This window comes from Alternaria metachromatica (genome assembly GCF_023757995.1).
Source record: "Alternaria metachromatica strain BMP 0045 chromosome Unknown scaffold_6, whole genome shotgun sequence".
Taxonomy (NCBI): domain Eukaryota; kingdom Fungi; phylum Ascomycota; class Dothideomycetes; order Pleosporales; family Pleosporaceae; genus Alternaria; species Alternaria metachromatica.
In genome coordinates, this window is record NW_026055497.1 from 1,091,276 (window position 1) to 1,108,935 (window position 17,660).

Consider the following 17,660-nt stretch of genomic DNA (forward strand, 5'->3'; position numbering starts at 1 on the left):
GCATCACAACATTCTACATATCTGAATGTACAGTTCCGAATTATTATCGTGATATGGAATGACCCCAGTACATGTTGCGTGTAACTTTTCAGAAAGTTATCGTCCCTTCTGGGTGAAAACGCCCACCATCCTCTGCATCCAAACGCCAGGCTATCGTACAAACTGCAGCACAACCTCTACGAAATGTATCCGTTCGTCTCGCCCAGTGCTCGCGCACTCCTTCCTGCATCCAAGAACAGGCTTTGACATTCCTCCACATCGTCCACCTCGATTTGCTTGTTCTCCCGTCCATTGACCTCTGCCAGTACACTTGCGGGTGCGAGAAGTTGCAGCGCGTATCGCAGACTGATCTTCTCACCAAGAGCGCTGACCTTCTCCTTCGCAGGCGCAGAGATGTTGAGCTTCTCGGTTGTGACGCGCGTGGAGATAATCGACTTGATCTCTGCGGGTCCGTATGGGTGTGTAGGGATGATGAGCAGACGCGCGAGGAGATCGGTCGGGATGCCGTGCGCTGAAGGAGGAAGATTCTCCCCGCCACGGATATGTGTGTTGCCGCGGTTCGATGCGAGGATGACAAGAGGTGACAGAGGGGATTCCAGAGCGCGGTTCAGGAACGTGAATGCCTCGAGATCGAGCATGTGAACCTGCGCATGTTAGTTGAGTTCATGGGCCAAGAAGTAGTGTCTTACCTCGTCAATGAAGAGCACACCGGGTACTAGGTCTGCGATGCCCTGGTCGATGTACCTATTGACAACCTTGTTGATCTCTAACCGCAGCTTCTCGGTAATCTCAGTCTTCTTAGGCTTCATCAACTGTCCCATCATGCTCATGATGTCCTGTCCACCTTGCGGCCGCGCGTTGGCGACATCTAGGTCGTGCAGGGTGACGTCCTGAACGATCTCCTTCTTCTTGTGCACATCGCCCTTGGGTATCGGGACGTACTCCTCCGCCTCGAGGTCAAACTCAGTCGCGTAAGCGTCCGATCTCCCGACGCGCTTTACGGCTCCCGTGTTGGCTTCAATGTAGATGACATCGCCCAGACGGACGCGTTCCTTCTGTATGGCCTCGTATATGGATGGGTCGAGTCGCAGCTTCTTTGTGCCCTTGGCAGACTTGAGGTTGATGAGGAGGTGCGAGATGGTGCGGCCATAGCCTCCGAGCGGATTTTCGGCTTCTTCAGGCGTGAGCTCTGTCACTTCACCTTCGTAGACCTCCTTGGTTTCCTTCACGCGAAGACCTGTTCGATGTATTAGTACAGTCCGTGCCCACAAATCGTGTGAATGCGCACCTATCGCTCTCCTGAAGTTCTCCATGAGCGCTTCGGTCTTCTTGACCTCCGCAGAGTAGATCTCGCTGCCAACAATCGGACAGAATGGGACCTTGGTACCCAGCTCCTGGCTCACAGCCAACGCCAATGCGGTTTTACCGGTTCCGGGACCACCTGCGAGTAGCACGGCTCTGCCTGACATCTTCTTCGCCTTGACAAGATCGACGACTAGACCACATGCCTGCGCTTGTTAGTACCCAGGCTGAACGAGAGTGTGCAGGGCTCAAGTACCTCTCGTGCTGCAGCTTGGCCAACGAAGCCACCAGCTGAGGGAGTTGCGCGTCCATCGCTAGATAGACCTAGTCCTTTGATATGGGAATGCGCCGCGGTTCTGGATGAGCGATCGTGCGTGCTCTTGACTTCGCTGACTGGCACAGTCGTCATTTTAGTGTCGCAAGCGCTCAATTCTACGGAACGGCAGAGATTCGCAATCGGGTTGTCGATGGCAGTCGCGTGGAAAGGGTGGTGATGGTATGTACAGCTGGGCGCGCGTTGTTTGGGGTGTCTTGAGCTCGAAGTTTTGGGAGGGATGGCAGTTCGCGAAAGGCACAGCTTAGCGCGTCGACCGCAGCACCGGCGCTCTATGTCAGTCACCCGCTGGAATCCCCACCCTCCGCCTCCACTCACAGCAGCAGGGCATTCACACTCCCGGGCCTGTCTCAGGGTCGCCCGCCATACTGCCTGCGTTCTTGCTATCGCCCCAGCCTCTGCACTGCACACTACCGTTCACCAGCATTTTCGCCCATCGCGCCTTCCTCTATGGCGTCGCTGTCTATTCCCGTCACACGACGTCGCAGTCAGGGTCACTGCCTGAGCGAGGCGCCCAACACAGCGTACAGTATCTGATCTCCCTCTTACAGCGTCCGAGCCTGACAGTGCTACAGTCCATCGTCCTCGGAAGCATACCTAGCCATGTGCGCGCCCTGAGTACCGCCATCACCGTGGTCACCCCTCGGAACTTCCTCCCCCGAACATCTAGTGGCCGCTCCTTCACCCTGACGGAACACGGGCTATCTTGAAAACACACATGGATATGCGAAAGAACCATACAGGCGAAGCGACACACGATAGCGGTTATCCCTTTCGGCCAGCTCCACAACTGCGCCGCATCCACTGGCATCCACTTTCGAAGCCTGCCGAGCCAAGACCACAAGCACCATGGAACATCACACGCCGAGGCACAACGCACATTTGGCAATATTATCTGGATTTTGTTCTGGGCTGCCTACCCGAGCAGCATACTCATACAGCAAAAGGATACTCGCATGTCCTCCATTTTCAGTCGAACCTCCACGCCAAGTGCCACTTGGGGCTTACAGCCCATGCCTTTGACCAAAGGGACCTAAAAAGACAAACCTCGTCACTCGTAATCCGTTGTCGGCATTGGTACCATGATCATGGCACCTCTAGGGTGTGGTCGGTGTGCAAGAGAATACTATACAATCGATGTGGGTTGTTGTGTATGGGTTTGGTGGTGAGTTGACGCCCTCCGACTTGAGCAAGCACTGACATTGCCTCAGTTCTCCCTGCCATCAGACGCCCACGTTCCATCATGTCAAGAAGAAGAAGAGGTTGGACCAATCATCGAATCAGGGCGTCACACGAGAACAGCAGGACTTATTGACGGAAGATCACTCCTCCTCGCTCTCGGAGCCGCTATCGTCATCATCGCTGGATGCATCATGCACTGCAGAGGTTAGTGGGTGATTGAAACGTGCACGTACTGACGACTCACCAGGTGGAGACTGGCTGGACCCCGACGCACCGCCCTGGAACGACTGCAGCTTCTCCTGGATCTTGCGCATGTTGTCTTCTTGCTCGCTCTTGCCCATAGGCTTGTTCTTCTTCGGTCGGGCCGCCGCCTGCTTCGAGACCTGCCTCGGCGGTTCAAAGTCATCATCGACCACGGCACCTCCCTTAGAGCTACGCAGAGACTTGATAAACCTCAACAACTCGCGGAGAGTATCATCGTTGATCTCGTCCATATCGAGCTCCATCTCGTCATCGTTCACGGTAGCAAGGTGCGGGCAGCCGTTTCTGATGATCTGGACCGCCTTACGCATGTCGAGATCGCCGAGCGTACTGATACCCTCTGAAATCTCCTGCTTCTGGGCGAAACTCAGAGGCGCAGGAGCCTTTGCCTTCTTGACCGGAGCAGTCTTGATGGGCTTGGCAGGAGGCGGCACCGCAAGGGGAAGACTCTTCCTCTTTGCTGGTGGCGCCACAGCCTTCTTCTTCTTGCCAGGCAACTTGGGGGAAGTACGCTTGCCACCCGTCTGTTGTTGCAGAAGTTGTTGCGCTGTGGCGTTTAGTTGAGCAATCTGCTGTTGGATTGCAAGGAACTGCGCCTGAGCAGGGTCTATCTCCTCCTCCTCTTCGTCTTCCTCATCTTCCTCGTCGGAATAGAGGTCGCTTGGCGAGTGTTCAGGAGCAGGCGCATGCTGAGCAAGCCAGTCCGCCTTCTCCTTCCACAAGCTCTCGAAGAGATCTTCCATCTTGTGTCCCATCTGGTTGACAGCATCACCTTCAGGATTAAACTTGTAGCAGTTGTGGAAAACCAATTGCGCATCCGCGTAGAAGTCCTTGGCACTCTGATAGACACCGTTCTTCAGATTCTTCTCGATCGTTCCAAAGTCCATCGGCTTCTTGATGATCTTGAGATAGGACGGGATGTTGAGTGCCACGGGATCTACGGGAGCGATGAATGGGTAAGTGACCGCACTGTACTTTGGCTTCATGAGCTCGGTAAGGACAGACTCGCAGAACTTGAGTTCTTGTTGGAACTTCTTCCGTCTCGGCTTTGCGTTGGTGTACGGCAAATCCTTCGACGGCCTGTGAATCTCTCGCTTCGGCCTACCGTCAGTGGTGGACGAATCACGTCGAATCAGTGGAGTACCGTCCTGCTGAAGAGGCCAGGCAGCCTGAGGCGACGTCGCAGCCGGAGTAGCGACAGCAGGAGACTTGACGTTGGGCGGCGCAACGCGAGACTCACGTCGAGCCTTTTGCGAAGTGCTCACTGACGGCTTCTTGGCCTTTGCTGGCTTTGGAGGCTCTTCCGCAGCAGCGCCTCGGGGCATCTTACCCATGCCTTTCAAGAAGTAGGCGCGAAGGTTGTAACCTGCTTGCGTTACAGGATGCTCCTTGTTGTTGAAAAGCTCGCTGTTCGTGATCATCTGATCGAGATCTGCCATGAAATCCCTTACGTAAGTGTACTTTTTGTCCTTCAGCTTGTGCTCCATAGTCGTCAAGTCCATTGGGTTCTTGACAATGTCGGGATAAGTCGGGATATTGAGGGCTACAGGGTCAACAGGATCCTTGAACGCTAATGAAACCTTGATCTTCTTCGTGTTCCTTATCCGCTCAAGAAGAAACCTGTTCTGTGCATCCGTCATCGGAGTGGTGGGCCACTCTTCCCAATCAACAGCCTTGTGGACACCTGATGCTTCTTGCGCAGAGTCAGATGTCGGGCCCGGGGTACCTCCATTTACGCTGGCCTGTTCTGCCTGATTCGGCAACTCCGGCAGCTTGAAGTCGGCTTGGGCCTCCTCTTCAGTCTTGGTGCGCTTCGCGTCGGGAATGTCGTCATCGTCATCCTCGCGGGGGCGCACCTTGCCAGAGGACGGGGCATCCTCCATTTCCCGGTCTACTATCGCCGGTGATTGAGCGGCAACGGATTGGGGTGCAGTGGCGGCATCGCCATCGGTCTTGATCGTGAGGTCGTGCATTGGCTTGGTAGGGGCTCCGGAGGACTCTGAGGGTTTCGACTCTTCAGGCGCATCAGCGGTGGTGTCCATGCTATCTTCGGTCGGGCCTTGCTCTTTGTCGGCTAGCTGGGTTTCGGGCACTTCCTGAGTGCTAGCGCCTGTTGCCTGGGTGGCTGAAGAGAGCTCCTCTGCAGTCGCGGGCTCATCGCGTACGTCTGAAGTCGGCGCTTCGACAGCGTTCGCTACCGTGGCACCAACATCCGAGTCGCCAAACAGCGAATTATTGTCCTGGTTCTCAGGTAGGTATTGTGCGACACCATCGATTCCGGCGGATACGTTGGTAGTGGGCTCAACTGCAGGCGCTGACTCGTCCATGTCTACGTGATTTCCGTTGGTAGTGGGTTTTGATTGCGCGGTTGTATCGTCGATGGTTGTGGTCTTGGAGTCGGGTTCGTCGAAGAGTACATCGTGAACACTACTAGGTATTAGTAGGTTGCGCGAGGTGAGAGAGGAGGGGCGGGTGAAGGTGGAGGGAAGAGCGACTTACCCGTTTGCCTCGGTATCGACTGCCATTGCGTCTGCCGGCGCAAAAGCGCTCGCCTTAAGGTCCAGGGAGGATTTGTCGACAGTAGGTGATGTCATTACTGCCATGGGGCCATGAAAGTCAAAGACGGGTTTGCGCGCGGCTGACAGAGTATATGGTGTGTTTGATGTTGTTGCTAATCTTGGTTCGTTAGCGACTTCCGCTTTAGGCACACGCGACTGCGCAAGTATACGCGTGTTAATGACGGACACGGCAGTGAGGGAGGGATGGGCGCGTTTGCGGTAAAGGTGGGGTCGCAAAGTGAGGCTAGCGTCGGTGCAGTGACGCGAGGGATGAGGAGGGGCAGCTGCGGACTATATGTTGCAGAGGCTGAAACGCACGTGACTACGTACCAGATGGTGGCGGCGGCGAGGTAGCAGGGCGGCGAGGGCAGTCGGTGATGAGTCAGACTTTATAGCGCCGACGCGTTTGTTGTGGTGGGCCAAGCGCGTAGAGGAAGAGGCAATAACGGCGTGGTGCAGCTGTGCGCCCTCTCAAGATGTGCGACAACAACACAAACGTTGGTGATGTGGTGCACGGATGGTGACGGCGGCTTGGGAGCGCAGACGGCGGGCGGTGAGGGCTAGTGTGCAGCGGATGCGGATGCAGACAGACGGGGATGGATGCGCGTATTAATTATGTCGGGTGAAGTGGGTGCAGCCGCCTAGACTTGGGACGCGATATACTGGGCCTTGGGCGGGTGATGAGGTGTGGCGGGGGAGTGCGAGTAAGGTTGGGTGATCGGGAGCAGGCGCGTATTGATTGGAGGCAGATCAGGAAAATGGACTCAAGAACGTCGAAGACAGACGCGAGAGGAGAGGCATTGGGGTTAAGTAGCCCGGCCCTTCCATCTCCGAGCCAAGCCTCAGAGCAGCCCCTGAAGTGCACTAGCCTCGAAGGGAACGTGTCCTTGCCGACTTCTTGACTATGCGCGTCCGCAACGCCGCGTCTGGACATTATTTACTTCTCTTGTAGCATTCTTGAGATGCACTTGGACTATCACGCTCCCTTGCCGATGAATCTGCTGTTGCAACGGGCGCCGTGAACGCGTCGCCGCGAGCTTGACAGCTCTACGCCATGATCCCTGTCCGCCAGGCCCGTGCGTGCAGAGGTGGGTAATTCGCTCTTCCCAAATTTTTTGCGACCACTCGCATCTTGCGCATTGCTTCAGGCTGCAACATCACAGCCTTGTACAAACTTCCGGTGAAGCCTTCGACACGCGCCGCCTGCGATTCATCAACACAACCGGTGCCCAAGAAAATGCCCGCCGCCGTAGCAACCCCGAAGAATCGCGACCGCCGGCCTGCGAAAAAACCCAAGTTGGCGCAATCGCCTGCGACAGTCCGCCAAAATGGTCTCAAAGCTTTAGTAAATGGAAATGCGGCCAAGCCCACAGCGAAGATAAACGGTGTCAAGAATGCGCAGGCAGACCGAGTCGACGACGCCACTGCTGTTGTGGAAGGACCGGCCGATGCGCACATGGTGGACGCGGACGTCATAGAGATCAGCAGCGCCGAGGAAGAGAGCGATGACGACTCGGACAGCGCGCAAGAAGATCCCACACAGACTAATGCTGAGAACGACGCTGCTGCGGATGACGAGAATGGCGCGGAACCGGAGGAGCTCACATTCGGGGACCGATTACGCGCAGAAGGCCCTGAGCCTGTCCAAGAGTCGCGAATTATAAGCGTTGAAGACGCCTTCGACCCCAACCCGGAGCGCGCAGTAACTGCGACAAAGAACCGCACACTTGCACCACCGAATGCAAACTCTCTCGGCACCGTCCTCACTCAAGCCCTGCGCACCAACGACAAGGAGCTCCTCGATTCATGTCTTCAGGTGGTCGATGTAGAGTCGGTCTACGCTACTGTCGAACGGTTGCCATCGCCGTTGGTTGGAACACTACTGCAGAGATTGGCTGAGAGGCTACACCGAAGTCCTGGCCGAGCAGGCATGTTGATGGCCTGGGTACAATGGAGTCTGGCCGTAAGCAGTCTGCCTCTCAATGGAAAAAAGCCTCGACTAACACTTATCTCATAGGCCCACGGAGGATACCTCGCTTCCCAGCCCCAAATCGTCAAGCAACTCACCGCACTGAACAAGGTTTTGAAAGAACGCTCGAGCGGGCTGATGCCGCTCATGTCATTGAAGGGTCGCCTGGATATGCTACAAGCTCAACTTGACCTCAGGAAACGGAACCAAGCCGCCAACGACGATGCGGACGAAGCACTGGTATACGTCGAGGGACAGGACGATTACGTCTCTGATGACGAGTCGGTCGAGGGAGCCACTGCAACCCCGAAGCGATCGCGCCCGGAAATGGAGGAAGACGATGAAAGCTCGTCGGACGATATGGGCCTGAACATGGAAATGGATGACGTCTCCGACGAGGGTAGTGAAGGCTCTGACGAAGACCTCATCGACGATGAGGCAGAAGAGACGGATGATGACGAGGGAGGGGACATGTCAGAGCCCATGAGCGATGATTTGGATGACGGTGAATCCGAGAGCGGAGACGAATCGAAACCGGAGCGACGATCAACAGCTGCTCGGGCTGGACTCAAAAGCCGGCGCTGAGTGTTGAAGAGGAAGTTCGTAATTATTGTACAGTCTATGACGGCCCGCGAACCACACTACTTGGCGCGTCCGATCATCCAAAATTGGGATTCACGCATAGGCGTTCATCTATGGTGGCGTTGATACCTTACTTACGGCAATCTACACGAAGTTTAGATTTCTTCTACGTACCGCATCCCGGGAGTATACCACACATGACCAATGGAAGATTATTGCAGCTGATCAGGCTGTTTGTCGGTCTGAGACATGTCTTTCCCTTGTGGTTAGTTGGAAATATTCATACTGTGAGCTCTAATCTCCTCTAGTTTGCACAACGTATGGCCATCTTACCAAACAATGTATTCATCGCCGGTTACATGACAGCACTCTTGTTTATTCACAGTTCAAATGCCGATCCTATATACCAAGAACACGCGTATACACGCCAAAGTCTTCAGATCCAACGACCAATCGTCTGAACCAGGACGGCATCAACACCTCACACGCAGACAAACAGAAGAACCCTATACTTCTTTCCATTCTACGAATCCACAGTCTAAATCGCGGTCTGAGAAAGTCTATGCTACCATATTATATCTTAACGGCAATTTTTTAAAGCGCGACGGTCCTTTTCCATTCCTACGTCGCACAGCTTCAGGCCGTCTCTTTCAGCTTGGTACCTCGACAGTCCACGGACGTTGATTACACAATTAGAGCTTTCCCCAGCGGACCCTGTCAACAGGTACTACATAACAACGCCTGTATTGGTAAGGCGTACGAATTAGCCGGACTACATCGAGATATCAGCAGAGAGAAGAAAAGTGGACCATGGATCGCATTGCTAAAGCCCAGCGCCAATACGAAATTTACACGAAGGAAGCATGCGACGTCCGCCATGTAACTTCTTGCCATAACCTCAATGCCCATTATAAGCGCGATGGAGGCGAGGGCGGAGGTCATTACTGTAAGATAGACGAGTCTAAGCGCTACGATTGGAATGACTATCGTCGGACTGATCGTCTAGTACTCAGTGGCCTGAAACACACAAAGTTGAGGAAGGATCCTGATCTGCGAGAGTGGCTTATTCCAGCTACTTCCTCGGACAGCTCATCGGAGGAGACGGATGAGGACAACGTGACTGACGATGACGATATCTGGTCGCAGGCAGGAAAGGAGGAAGGAGAAGGAGGCTCTAAATGAGGACATCCTCATACGATTCGCTAACGCCTAGAGATGTTTCGTTCTACTGGATCTTCTTTGCGCTCTGTTCTCTCTACACATTCGGCGATACATCTCATCTTCTTCGATATGGCTCCATTTCCCCATGTTCATCATGATGATCTTGAAAGCTCATCAATCCTCCTTCGACCACCATCTAGCATGCATTCGATATTTCACCATTCTTCCTCCGTCAAACATGTACCTTTACAGTGTTGTTGCCCAAACACATCGGCCGCGCCTTTTCTCCGCACTTTGAGAGGAAATTTCCGGTGAGCTGCTCTCAACCGGATTGAGACATATCGCCTGCGACTAACATGCCATCTCGACCTTGGGGCTCGATGAGTGCCAGACAACGCAAGTTGGAAATCGAGAGGATGGAAGCATGCGACGTTCCACACAAATCGCGTGACGGAGATCTTCGGGCTACTTTTCGAGCAGACCAAAGTGAGAACGCCGCTGAGCCGACGGTGGATCCTGCTACATCTCCTGGGTCTGGTATTGCAAATACACGATTATCATCTCTTGCAACAATCCCTTACGCGGCAGTCGATCGGTCGTCTCGTCGTCACGGAATAGTCGGCATTGAGCAACTGTACGATAGGGAAAATCCTCACCCAGCGCCTTTTCCGTCTCCAAGGTATACCGAGCCAGCACCAACAGACAGGTTTTCTAGGCACATCGTCGCCTGCCCACCATTCTCGAGAAGAGAAGACTGGGAGGAAATTCGTGCAGAAGTTCCGATGAGATTCGCAAATGCGGAAACGCTACCGTCAGCTCCAACGTCTATCCCTCCAACAGCTCTCGTACAAAAAGAGACATTTACCATCTCACACGAAGCCCTGATAGATGACGCTCCTGAAATCAATCGCAGCAATCGAAGTTCCTATAGCTCACACGTTCGATCAATACATATGCGTCGCAGCCAGGTTTACCAACACGAGTATAGGCAAGGTTCCACTCGAACTGACTCTGTTACTGACTCCGAGAACGGCGAAGCGCCCAAGAGACGAGAGCGCAAGTACACCGTAGTCAACCAAACCACCAACACACGCTCTGTTCTAAGCGACTGCGACACAGATACAGAAAGCTATACCACAGAATTGCCTGACGATCCAGCAACTGGATACATTGCTCTTGAACAAAACGATGGATCATGCTCTGTTGTAAGCGATTGCATCACAGACACAGATAGCAATACTACGGAAAAGCGGAACAGGCGAGGAGCTATAAATGTCGCCTTTGGGCGAAATGATCAGCCACGACTTGTTCTAAGCGATTGCGACACCGAAAGCAAAGCAGGTAGCGATACCACGGAAGTACCTGACAGATGGGGACTAGAACATACCGCTGCGTGTGAAATCAACACACCACGATCTCCTCTAGGCAACATTGCTACTGATGTAGCCACCACACGAGCGCCCAACCTAGGCAATAAGGTACCAATCAACAGCCGGCTACTTCTCAAGAAAAGTTCTAAAGATCTCAGAAAAAGCACCCATCACTTATCGACATGGAATGAGACCAAAGTCCTACCTGAAATCGCAGCATCGGGGCGATCTGGACTGCGCAAAGCTAAGTCGTGGTTTGCAGAGAAGATACAGGGTCGCAACGAGCCGCCTCTTAGTGCTGAAGAAGCTGCCAAGAGAAAAGAGGAAGCCGAGAAAGCGGCTGCTGCGAAAAAATGGGCTAAAGAACGCATGGTTTTTGACAGAGCACAGGCTGCTATTGCACGAGCAACATTTGCTCTCGACGAAGCTGCTACCGATGCAGCGTTGAGGCAAATGGGCCCTGGAGCGATGCCTGGGTGCTGCGACCCGGAGTGTGAGCTTGCTTGTTGCAGAAGGGGGAGATGATGATGAGTGGGGAGTATCTCAATGTTGGGTTAGCTACCCACGAAAGTCTGAAGCGAATATAGTCTTCCTGAAAGCCAGACAGAATGGCTATTTAGTCGAAATGTTTATCTACACTGTTCCACGGTATATAATCACCACTGTTCGCCCAGCTTACCATCATCTGTTCTTTGTCTCCATACCAAATCTCATCGCCGCTGTTATATCTTTGTCCCGTCCACTTCCACACAGCCACAATGTCCTTATTTACTAACCAGTGCATCTCCAACGCTCACCTTTTACTTCTGTGATAAGCCTACTATGAAAGCCTTCAGCAAGAATGCAAGTCTCGCTGTCCTGTTACGCAGCACTCTTCGTCTACCGCTTCGCATCTCTCCGTTGGAAACCGATCACGAGAAGATCCACGACCACATACATCACTCGCCATATCCCTGCGCTCTCTCCAGACCGAAAATCGTGGACAATGCCACGACGAAACCCCAACATGACGATTACCACGAATGCAGTTGTCAAGCAAACGTTTCTGCTTAGTCCAACTCCTACAACAACAACCTTCCACGCCAGCGTCAAAACTCTCCCTGTATTCCCCGGCGCCCAAACATTCCTCCTCAGCCCAACGATAACCCTCAGCCCAACATCTTTCCGTACTGATTCGCCTGTTCTGCCACCATCTCCGCCATCTCCTGCACTCACTCTTTTTCACGCTAACCACGTTCTCCGTACTTCAAGATCTACGGAAGATTTGCCTGCGTATCCACTACCTCGCACTTGCTTCAATGGTAGTATCAGCTCTCTTGATTTGTCCGATAGTTCATCTGGTGATTTGAACTCATCTAGCGCACGGGCAACTGGAGAGGAAGGTTGGGGATCACAAACTACGCGGATGAGCGATATCCTGCCTGATGACTTGGACCTTTATGGTGAAGACGAAGAAGAAGAGAACAAAGATGAAGACAGCTTGGATACGAGACCATTGAGTATCGCGCTTACTGACGCGGCTCAAGATGCTGTCCGTAAACAAGATGAGAAGATTCAGCACGTGGACAGAACGGAGCAGACAGGACGGTCAGCGACTGAAGTAGGGCGCGAGACGAAAGCCCTGGAACTGGGACCAGAGGTTCAGGGTTCGTTGCCGATTGTTAAGGAGGGTGATTACCCTTACTATCCGCTGCCCTCGCATCGTCCACAGCCAAGGGTAAAGAGAGATGTCCAGTGGGTAGTTCCATTGAAGGGCGGAGGTGTAGCGAAGAGGAGTAGCAATGACAGCGTCGGTTGTGGTAACCCTGTCAGAAATCTTCTGAGAAGACTCTTCCGGAGAAGATGGTAAAGAAAGCAGTAGTTCCTAGTCAGTCAAAGCAATTTCCAAACATATACTCCACAAAGCCCTTCCTCCACAGCTACCTCATAACTGTCAGCGACATTTCTTCACTCAGTCACTACAGACATCTTTCACTAACCGCCCAAACATCACCAACAGGAGAGCCACGTTCATAAAAAGCCACAACCGGGATCAAACATCAATTCAAAAAAGGTACTAAACAAAGAACGCAACCCTTTGGGTATCGCAACAACCGCAATCTCTCATCCATCTCCTTCTCCATCCATCTCAAACCACCACACCTATTACTCAATCTACAAGAAGAAAGCAGCAACGGCACCGACACCGGCAAGCGCACCACCGACCTTGAGGCCGGAAGCGGCACCAGTGAACTCAGAGGGAGGAGGACCGGTCATGCTGCCAGTGGGGGCGGCAGTGCCGGTGGGCATGGCGTATCCGGTGCCGACGGAGGACGCATCGGGGACCATGGGGACGCCGGTGCCGCCCATGACGGGGGCGGAGGAGGGGGCCATGGGGGCGGTGGTGGGGTAGTAGGCGGAGCTCATGGAGGGAGCGACGGGGGTGTGCTGCATAGTCCTGGACATGTTTATTAATACGAAAGTCGATAATGAATGGGAAGAGGAAAAACGTACTCGGTGACAGTGACAGTGACGGCAGCAGAGCAGGACTCCTCAGCAGCGGGAGCACCGTACTGAGCAGCAGCAACAGCGACGAGGGAAGCGGCGACGACGGAGAAACGCATCTTGAATGTTGATAGAAGTTGGGAGAAGGTAAATTGGGTATAAGGCGTTAGGAGACGTAAAGTCGAGTCGTTGAGTGATTGGTGGTAGTAAAGACTGTGTGAGTTTGACTTGGCTTGCAAGAAAAAAAATGAGTGGCTAATAGAACACTAGGTACTATAGATTATGTTTGGATCGTAGGATGATGAGAGAAGAAGAGTAGTAGGAGGGATATGAGGCGGTCCAATGGGTCTTATACAGCCCTCTTATTAGTAGTCATATGACAGGTGATGGGGTGGGTGGAGGACGCGCCAGCCTTGCCCATCGATCGACTGAGTTGGTTCATTTCCTCGCGGGCGGTGGTCTAGATTGGTTGGGTCATCCTTGCATGTCAGGTGTGGCGAGCATGCTGGATTGCTCACAGGTTGGGGTGGGCGATAGCGGAAATTGTGTTTGTTGATCGACGGTTGGTAGGTGCGCGGCATGAGGTTTGCAAAAGCCTTGCCATTGCCGCGATGAATGTGGGGGAGTGTTGCGCGTCATGCTGGGCTTTTTGTGTTTCGCGCGCCTCGTTACGATTGTTCAGACTGCTTTTGCTGTTACAAAGGCGTTGAGTTCTATTTCCATCGCTGCACGCGACATCTCGAGGACGAGTTGTTTCGAAACATCCCTAATCACAGCTTCCAACCAAAAATGCGGCCTGCATATTAAGGTCATTTTGATAGGAACGGCTCAATATTAGCACGCGGCGCCTTCCACCGTTCTGAGACGCCGGTGGGCGGACCCCTGACGCTAGCCGTGATGGGGCTAGGCTATCACCTCGATCATGAATGCTCCCGTCGACGAGGAAATGTACCTGTCGATCTTGCTGCTCATCCTCGCCCATCGCTGCTTTTGTGTTTGATGAGAGCGCGCGAACTGCGGATAGGGGTCTGCAGACGTCATACCGCAAGCAAGTCAGCAATACGATGCGATTGTACACTTTTCGCTCAGTGAACATGATGTGAGGAAGTTCGTATTCGCTAATCTAGTGACGAGCAGAAATCCGGGGTATCTCGTGTTGCTCTAGAGTCGTTAGTGATGCCGCGTTGCCGGCGACTGCAACACTGACCCCATATTACACACCTCCAACGCCAAACATGCCTTCAGGCCCACCAAGAAAAAAACCAAACAGGCCAACAGCCTACATTGACATGCAGACCTACAGGATAGGTGACTTGGCGTCGATGTAGGCTCTAGACCTGTTCAGTTTTTTCCCTTGTATGAGATGCCCTCTCCGAAATTGATATATGCCAAATCAAGCCTTACTTCACCCTGCCCATGATCGGATCCGGAGGCGCATCCTCTGCTATAGGTTCTGCGGCCTTTGCTTTAACCGCGTTCAACATGCCCCGGTCAAAGTCATCCCTTGTTCTCAAAACAGCTTCCACCCATGTAATACTAACATCCCGATAAGCATTCTTGAACTCCACATACGCAAACTGCACCTGCGACTTGTCGCATTCCAGCAGCTTAAGGAACTGTTGCACAGCGCGCCATCGGTCCTTGATATCGCGACCTTGCTCACCAAACGACATAAACCAGTCGAACGCCGTGTAAAGGTCGTCTTTCATCTTGTCTGCAAACTGATCCGTCCTCTTGAACTTGGCACCCTTGTTGCGCACAGCCCCGAGATATTGAACCAGCAGCTCGTCAGCGAGAGAATCGATGATAAGATCCTGTAGCGAGCGGTGGATCCTAGGGAGAAACTCATCCACGTAGTCTTTAAACGTTGTGATGATCGATGCCATATCCTGCCTCGAGTACCACTCGACGGTGAAGAATTTGGAAAGCACAGGTTTAAGATCGACCATGAAGATGAGCTCGCTAAAGACTTGTATGCAGTGCGATGAAATGTCAATATAGCCGTTCTTGGCCTCGTCCACATTCTTGGCCAGCTTGTCGATCATGTAATCCTGGGAGACGATAGGCGTGACTTCACGCTCAAAGACGCTTAGGAAGGAGGCTTGACCACTGCCGTCAATGTCATCGTCAATGCAGATGATCTGGTCGTTTGCAAGAGCGATGAGCCACTCCTGCAAGACATATATATCATCTTCATCTTGCGCGGGAGTAGGTCCGAGGTATTTGGCCTTTTCTTCGTCGATCAGTTGCGTCCATATACGCTGGCGAGACAATAGGGCACGGAACATGGAGTCGACTACACCATCAGCAACGTCGGGACGCTGACTACTGGCAGCGACACCGATGTTCTGGCTAAAAAGCGTCCAGACGTCTCCAAGAGCCTTCGTTTGGAGGATGCCGTCAAAGTTGGTCTCATATGCAGTTTTGTCTTGCTGCACGAATCTCTGCCGGTCCTGTGTATTGATGCGTTCCATGTATTGATCCACAGCCTGGATGATGACGGAGCGGTAGGTCCGTATCAGCTCGGGACTGCGGTTGTCGATGACATGTGGCTGTAGTTGCTCTTCTGAGTACCCAAGCTTCTGCATCTTGACGTAGTACTTGTCCACCCAATTGATGACAGCCAGCAAGTATTGCGGCCCAAGAGCTTCATCATCGGCAAACTCCATGAGGAAGTCGTGCATCTGCTTGTGGTAGATGTTGGTGTATGTGTCAAAGATCTTCCACTTCTTCGGCATGAGCTCGACCATACCCAGCTTGACTGTGTTCAGGTTGTTGAAGTACCACTTGAAGTACTTTTCGACCTTCTCGGGGTCTTCCTGGAACTGTTCTCTCACTCCGTCCATCTCTGCCTTGCAAACATATTCGATGGAGGTAATGAACTTCTCCTTGTAGCCGCGAAGCTCCTTGGGCCCTTGTGTGATGGACTTGAAGCGAGAGGCGAGATCTCCGAACTCTCTCTGTGCATCTTGCAGCGCTTTGATCTTCTTGTCCGTCTTCTCTTCTTCCTCAATCACGACGGCCAAGCGGACCACCATGCCTACGTTGTCGGTCTGCACCAACTGTATGAGGTTTATGCACGCCTCGCCGATATGCCTGTCAAACCACTCTACGACGTCGTCCAAGCGCGCGAAGAGGTCCTGCACCGTAATACCGCTCTCGAGTGTGAGGTTATCGATGAGTTCGGTGGAAGTGTCGCTGTTCTTGATCTGGCCCATGGCTTCGTCGCGGATGTCTCGTAGTTGCGTCAGACCGTAGTGGACTTGTAGCAGGTTCGGCTGGTTCGCGGGGTCTTCGTCGTCCTGTGCCAGCAGGATCTCGAGGTTCTCCAGGCGCTCCTCAAAGGCCTCGATGTCATTGCGCATCTTCTCCACCGATTCGAAGTTCTTGTGTGTTTGCGCAACCAGGTTGATGTGCGGGAAGTCCTGAATCATATTCTGGGCCTCGGCGCATAGCTTGTCTATCTTCATCATCTCCTATGAATCTGTTAGCACGAATAATAAGAGGTCTCAGAACCGCGTTGGCAAAGCATAGCAAGGGAGCTACATACTAGTAATAAGTTAGCAGGATATCTTGAGGACTATCCGTGGCAGCTACTTACCCTCCTTGATCAGGTTGACGGTGCGCTGACCCTCGGTGATGCTGCTCATACCCGACTGGGTCAACTCAAGCTGCTCTTTCAACCCATGGCGTAATTGTCCGTCTACAGCCGCCTTCTTGCGCATGAACTCTGCTTTCAGCGCAGGTATCTTGTCGAGGTCCTCTGGGTGTCGCAGCAGCTCCGCGAGCTTCACCGTGGCGGACTCGACGTCGCCCATGGTTCTAGACGTGCTGAACACCCTAGAGCCTACGTTGACGTTAGGTCACCCACTTTGAAGGTTCTTGTCTTGATGTAGTCTGCAAACCTGTTCAGTTTTTTTCGTGTCTCAGGTGCGCGCCCATGGTAGGGTGCAGATGAAAGTCGCGGACGGGGTAGGCGGGCGGCCTCGACGTTACGGTACGTGTTCGGAGCTTCTGGTGATGTGAATGGACGGGCGGATCAATGCAGGTCCATGGCTAGCGTGCCGGCCAAAAGTTCCCACCCACCCCGCCACTTCCTCGCAGTCGGCGACGAACTCAATCGCTCTTTCCACGCGCACACCTACCCAACATGGCCGACGAAGAGCTGAACCTCTACGATGAGATCGAAATCGAAGACTGCTTCTATGACGAGACGCTGCAAATATACCACCACCCGTGCCCATGCGGCGACCGTTTTGAGATCTCCATCTATGACATGCGCGACGGAGAGGACATTGCGCGCTGTCCCAGTTGTAGTCTGATGATACGCATCATCTTCGACCCGGTATGTCTTCTACTCAGTACATGGCGAGACTTGAGCACTGACATGTTGCAGTCCGATCTCCCACCAGAGAACGACGATGCGCCCAAGAGCGTCGCGATTACCGCCTAGGTTC

General features: G+C 53.3%; 6 protein-coding genes across 6 annotated transcripts; 2 read left to right on the plus strand and 4 right to left on the minus strand.

The window, feature by feature from the left end:
• Window positions 1-176: 176 nt before the first annotated feature.
• On the minus strand, window positions 177-1,711 carry RVB1 (RuvB ATP-dependent DNA helicase pontin; the record flags this gene model as incomplete). Its single annotated transcript, XM_049330868.1, has 4 exons — window positions 177-644; window positions 690-1,237; window positions 1,289-1,508; window positions 1,559-1,711. The coding sequence occupies 4 exons, from the start codon at window positions 1,709-1,711 to the stop codon at window positions 177-179; spliced, it is 1,389 nt and encodes a 462-aa protein (XP_049190285.1).
• A 1,247-nt stretch (window positions 1,712-2,958) lies between these two features.
• J4E83_003937 (uncharacterized protein) lies at window positions 2,959-5,682 on the minus strand (the record flags this gene model as incomplete). Its single annotated transcript, XM_049330869.1, has 3 exons — window positions 2,959-3,014; window positions 3,063-5,506; window positions 5,579-5,682. The coding sequence occupies 3 exons, from the start codon at window positions 5,680-5,682 to the stop codon at window positions 2,959-2,961; spliced, it is 2,604 nt and encodes an 867-aa protein (XP_049190286.1).
• Window positions 5,683-6,874: 1,192 nt separating this feature from the next.
• On the plus strand, window positions 6,875-8,191 carry J4E83_003938 (uncharacterized protein; the record flags this gene model as incomplete). The annotated part of the gene is made up of 2 exons (XM_049330870.1): window positions 6,875-7,600; window positions 7,655-8,191. The coding sequence occupies 2 exons, from the start codon at window positions 6,875-6,877 to the stop codon at window positions 8,189-8,191; spliced, it is 1,263 nt and encodes a 420-aa protein (XP_049190287.1).
• Window positions 8,192-12,873: 4,682 nt separating this feature from the next.
• On the minus strand, window positions 12,874-13,092 carry J4E83_003939 (uncharacterized protein; the record flags this gene model as incomplete). The annotated part of the gene is made up of 1 exon (XM_049330871.1): window positions 12,874-13,092. The coding sequence occupies one exon, from the start codon at window positions 13,090-13,092 to the stop codon at window positions 12,874-12,876; it is 219 nt and encodes a 72-aa protein (XP_049190288.1).
• A 1,511-nt stretch (window positions 13,093-14,603) lies between these two features.
• On the minus strand, window positions 14,604-17,021 carry J4E83_003940 (uncharacterized protein; the record flags this gene model as incomplete). The annotated part of the gene is made up of 2 exons (XM_049330872.1): window positions 14,604-16,663; window positions 16,805-17,021. 2 exons carry the CDS (start codon window positions 17,019-17,021, stop codon window positions 14,604-14,606), a joined length of 2,277 nt encoding a protein of 758 aa, XP_049190289.1.
• Window positions 17,022-17,353: 332 nt separating this feature from the next.
• On the plus strand, window positions 17,354-17,656 carry DPH3 (Diphthamide biosynthesis protein 3; the record flags this gene model as incomplete). The annotated part of the gene is made up of 2 exons (XM_049330873.1): window positions 17,354-17,548; window positions 17,600-17,656. 2 exons carry the CDS (start codon window positions 17,354-17,356, stop codon window positions 17,654-17,656), a joined length of 252 nt encoding a protein of 83 aa, XP_049190290.1.
• Between the last annotated feature and the right edge of the window lie 4 nt (window positions 17,657-17,660).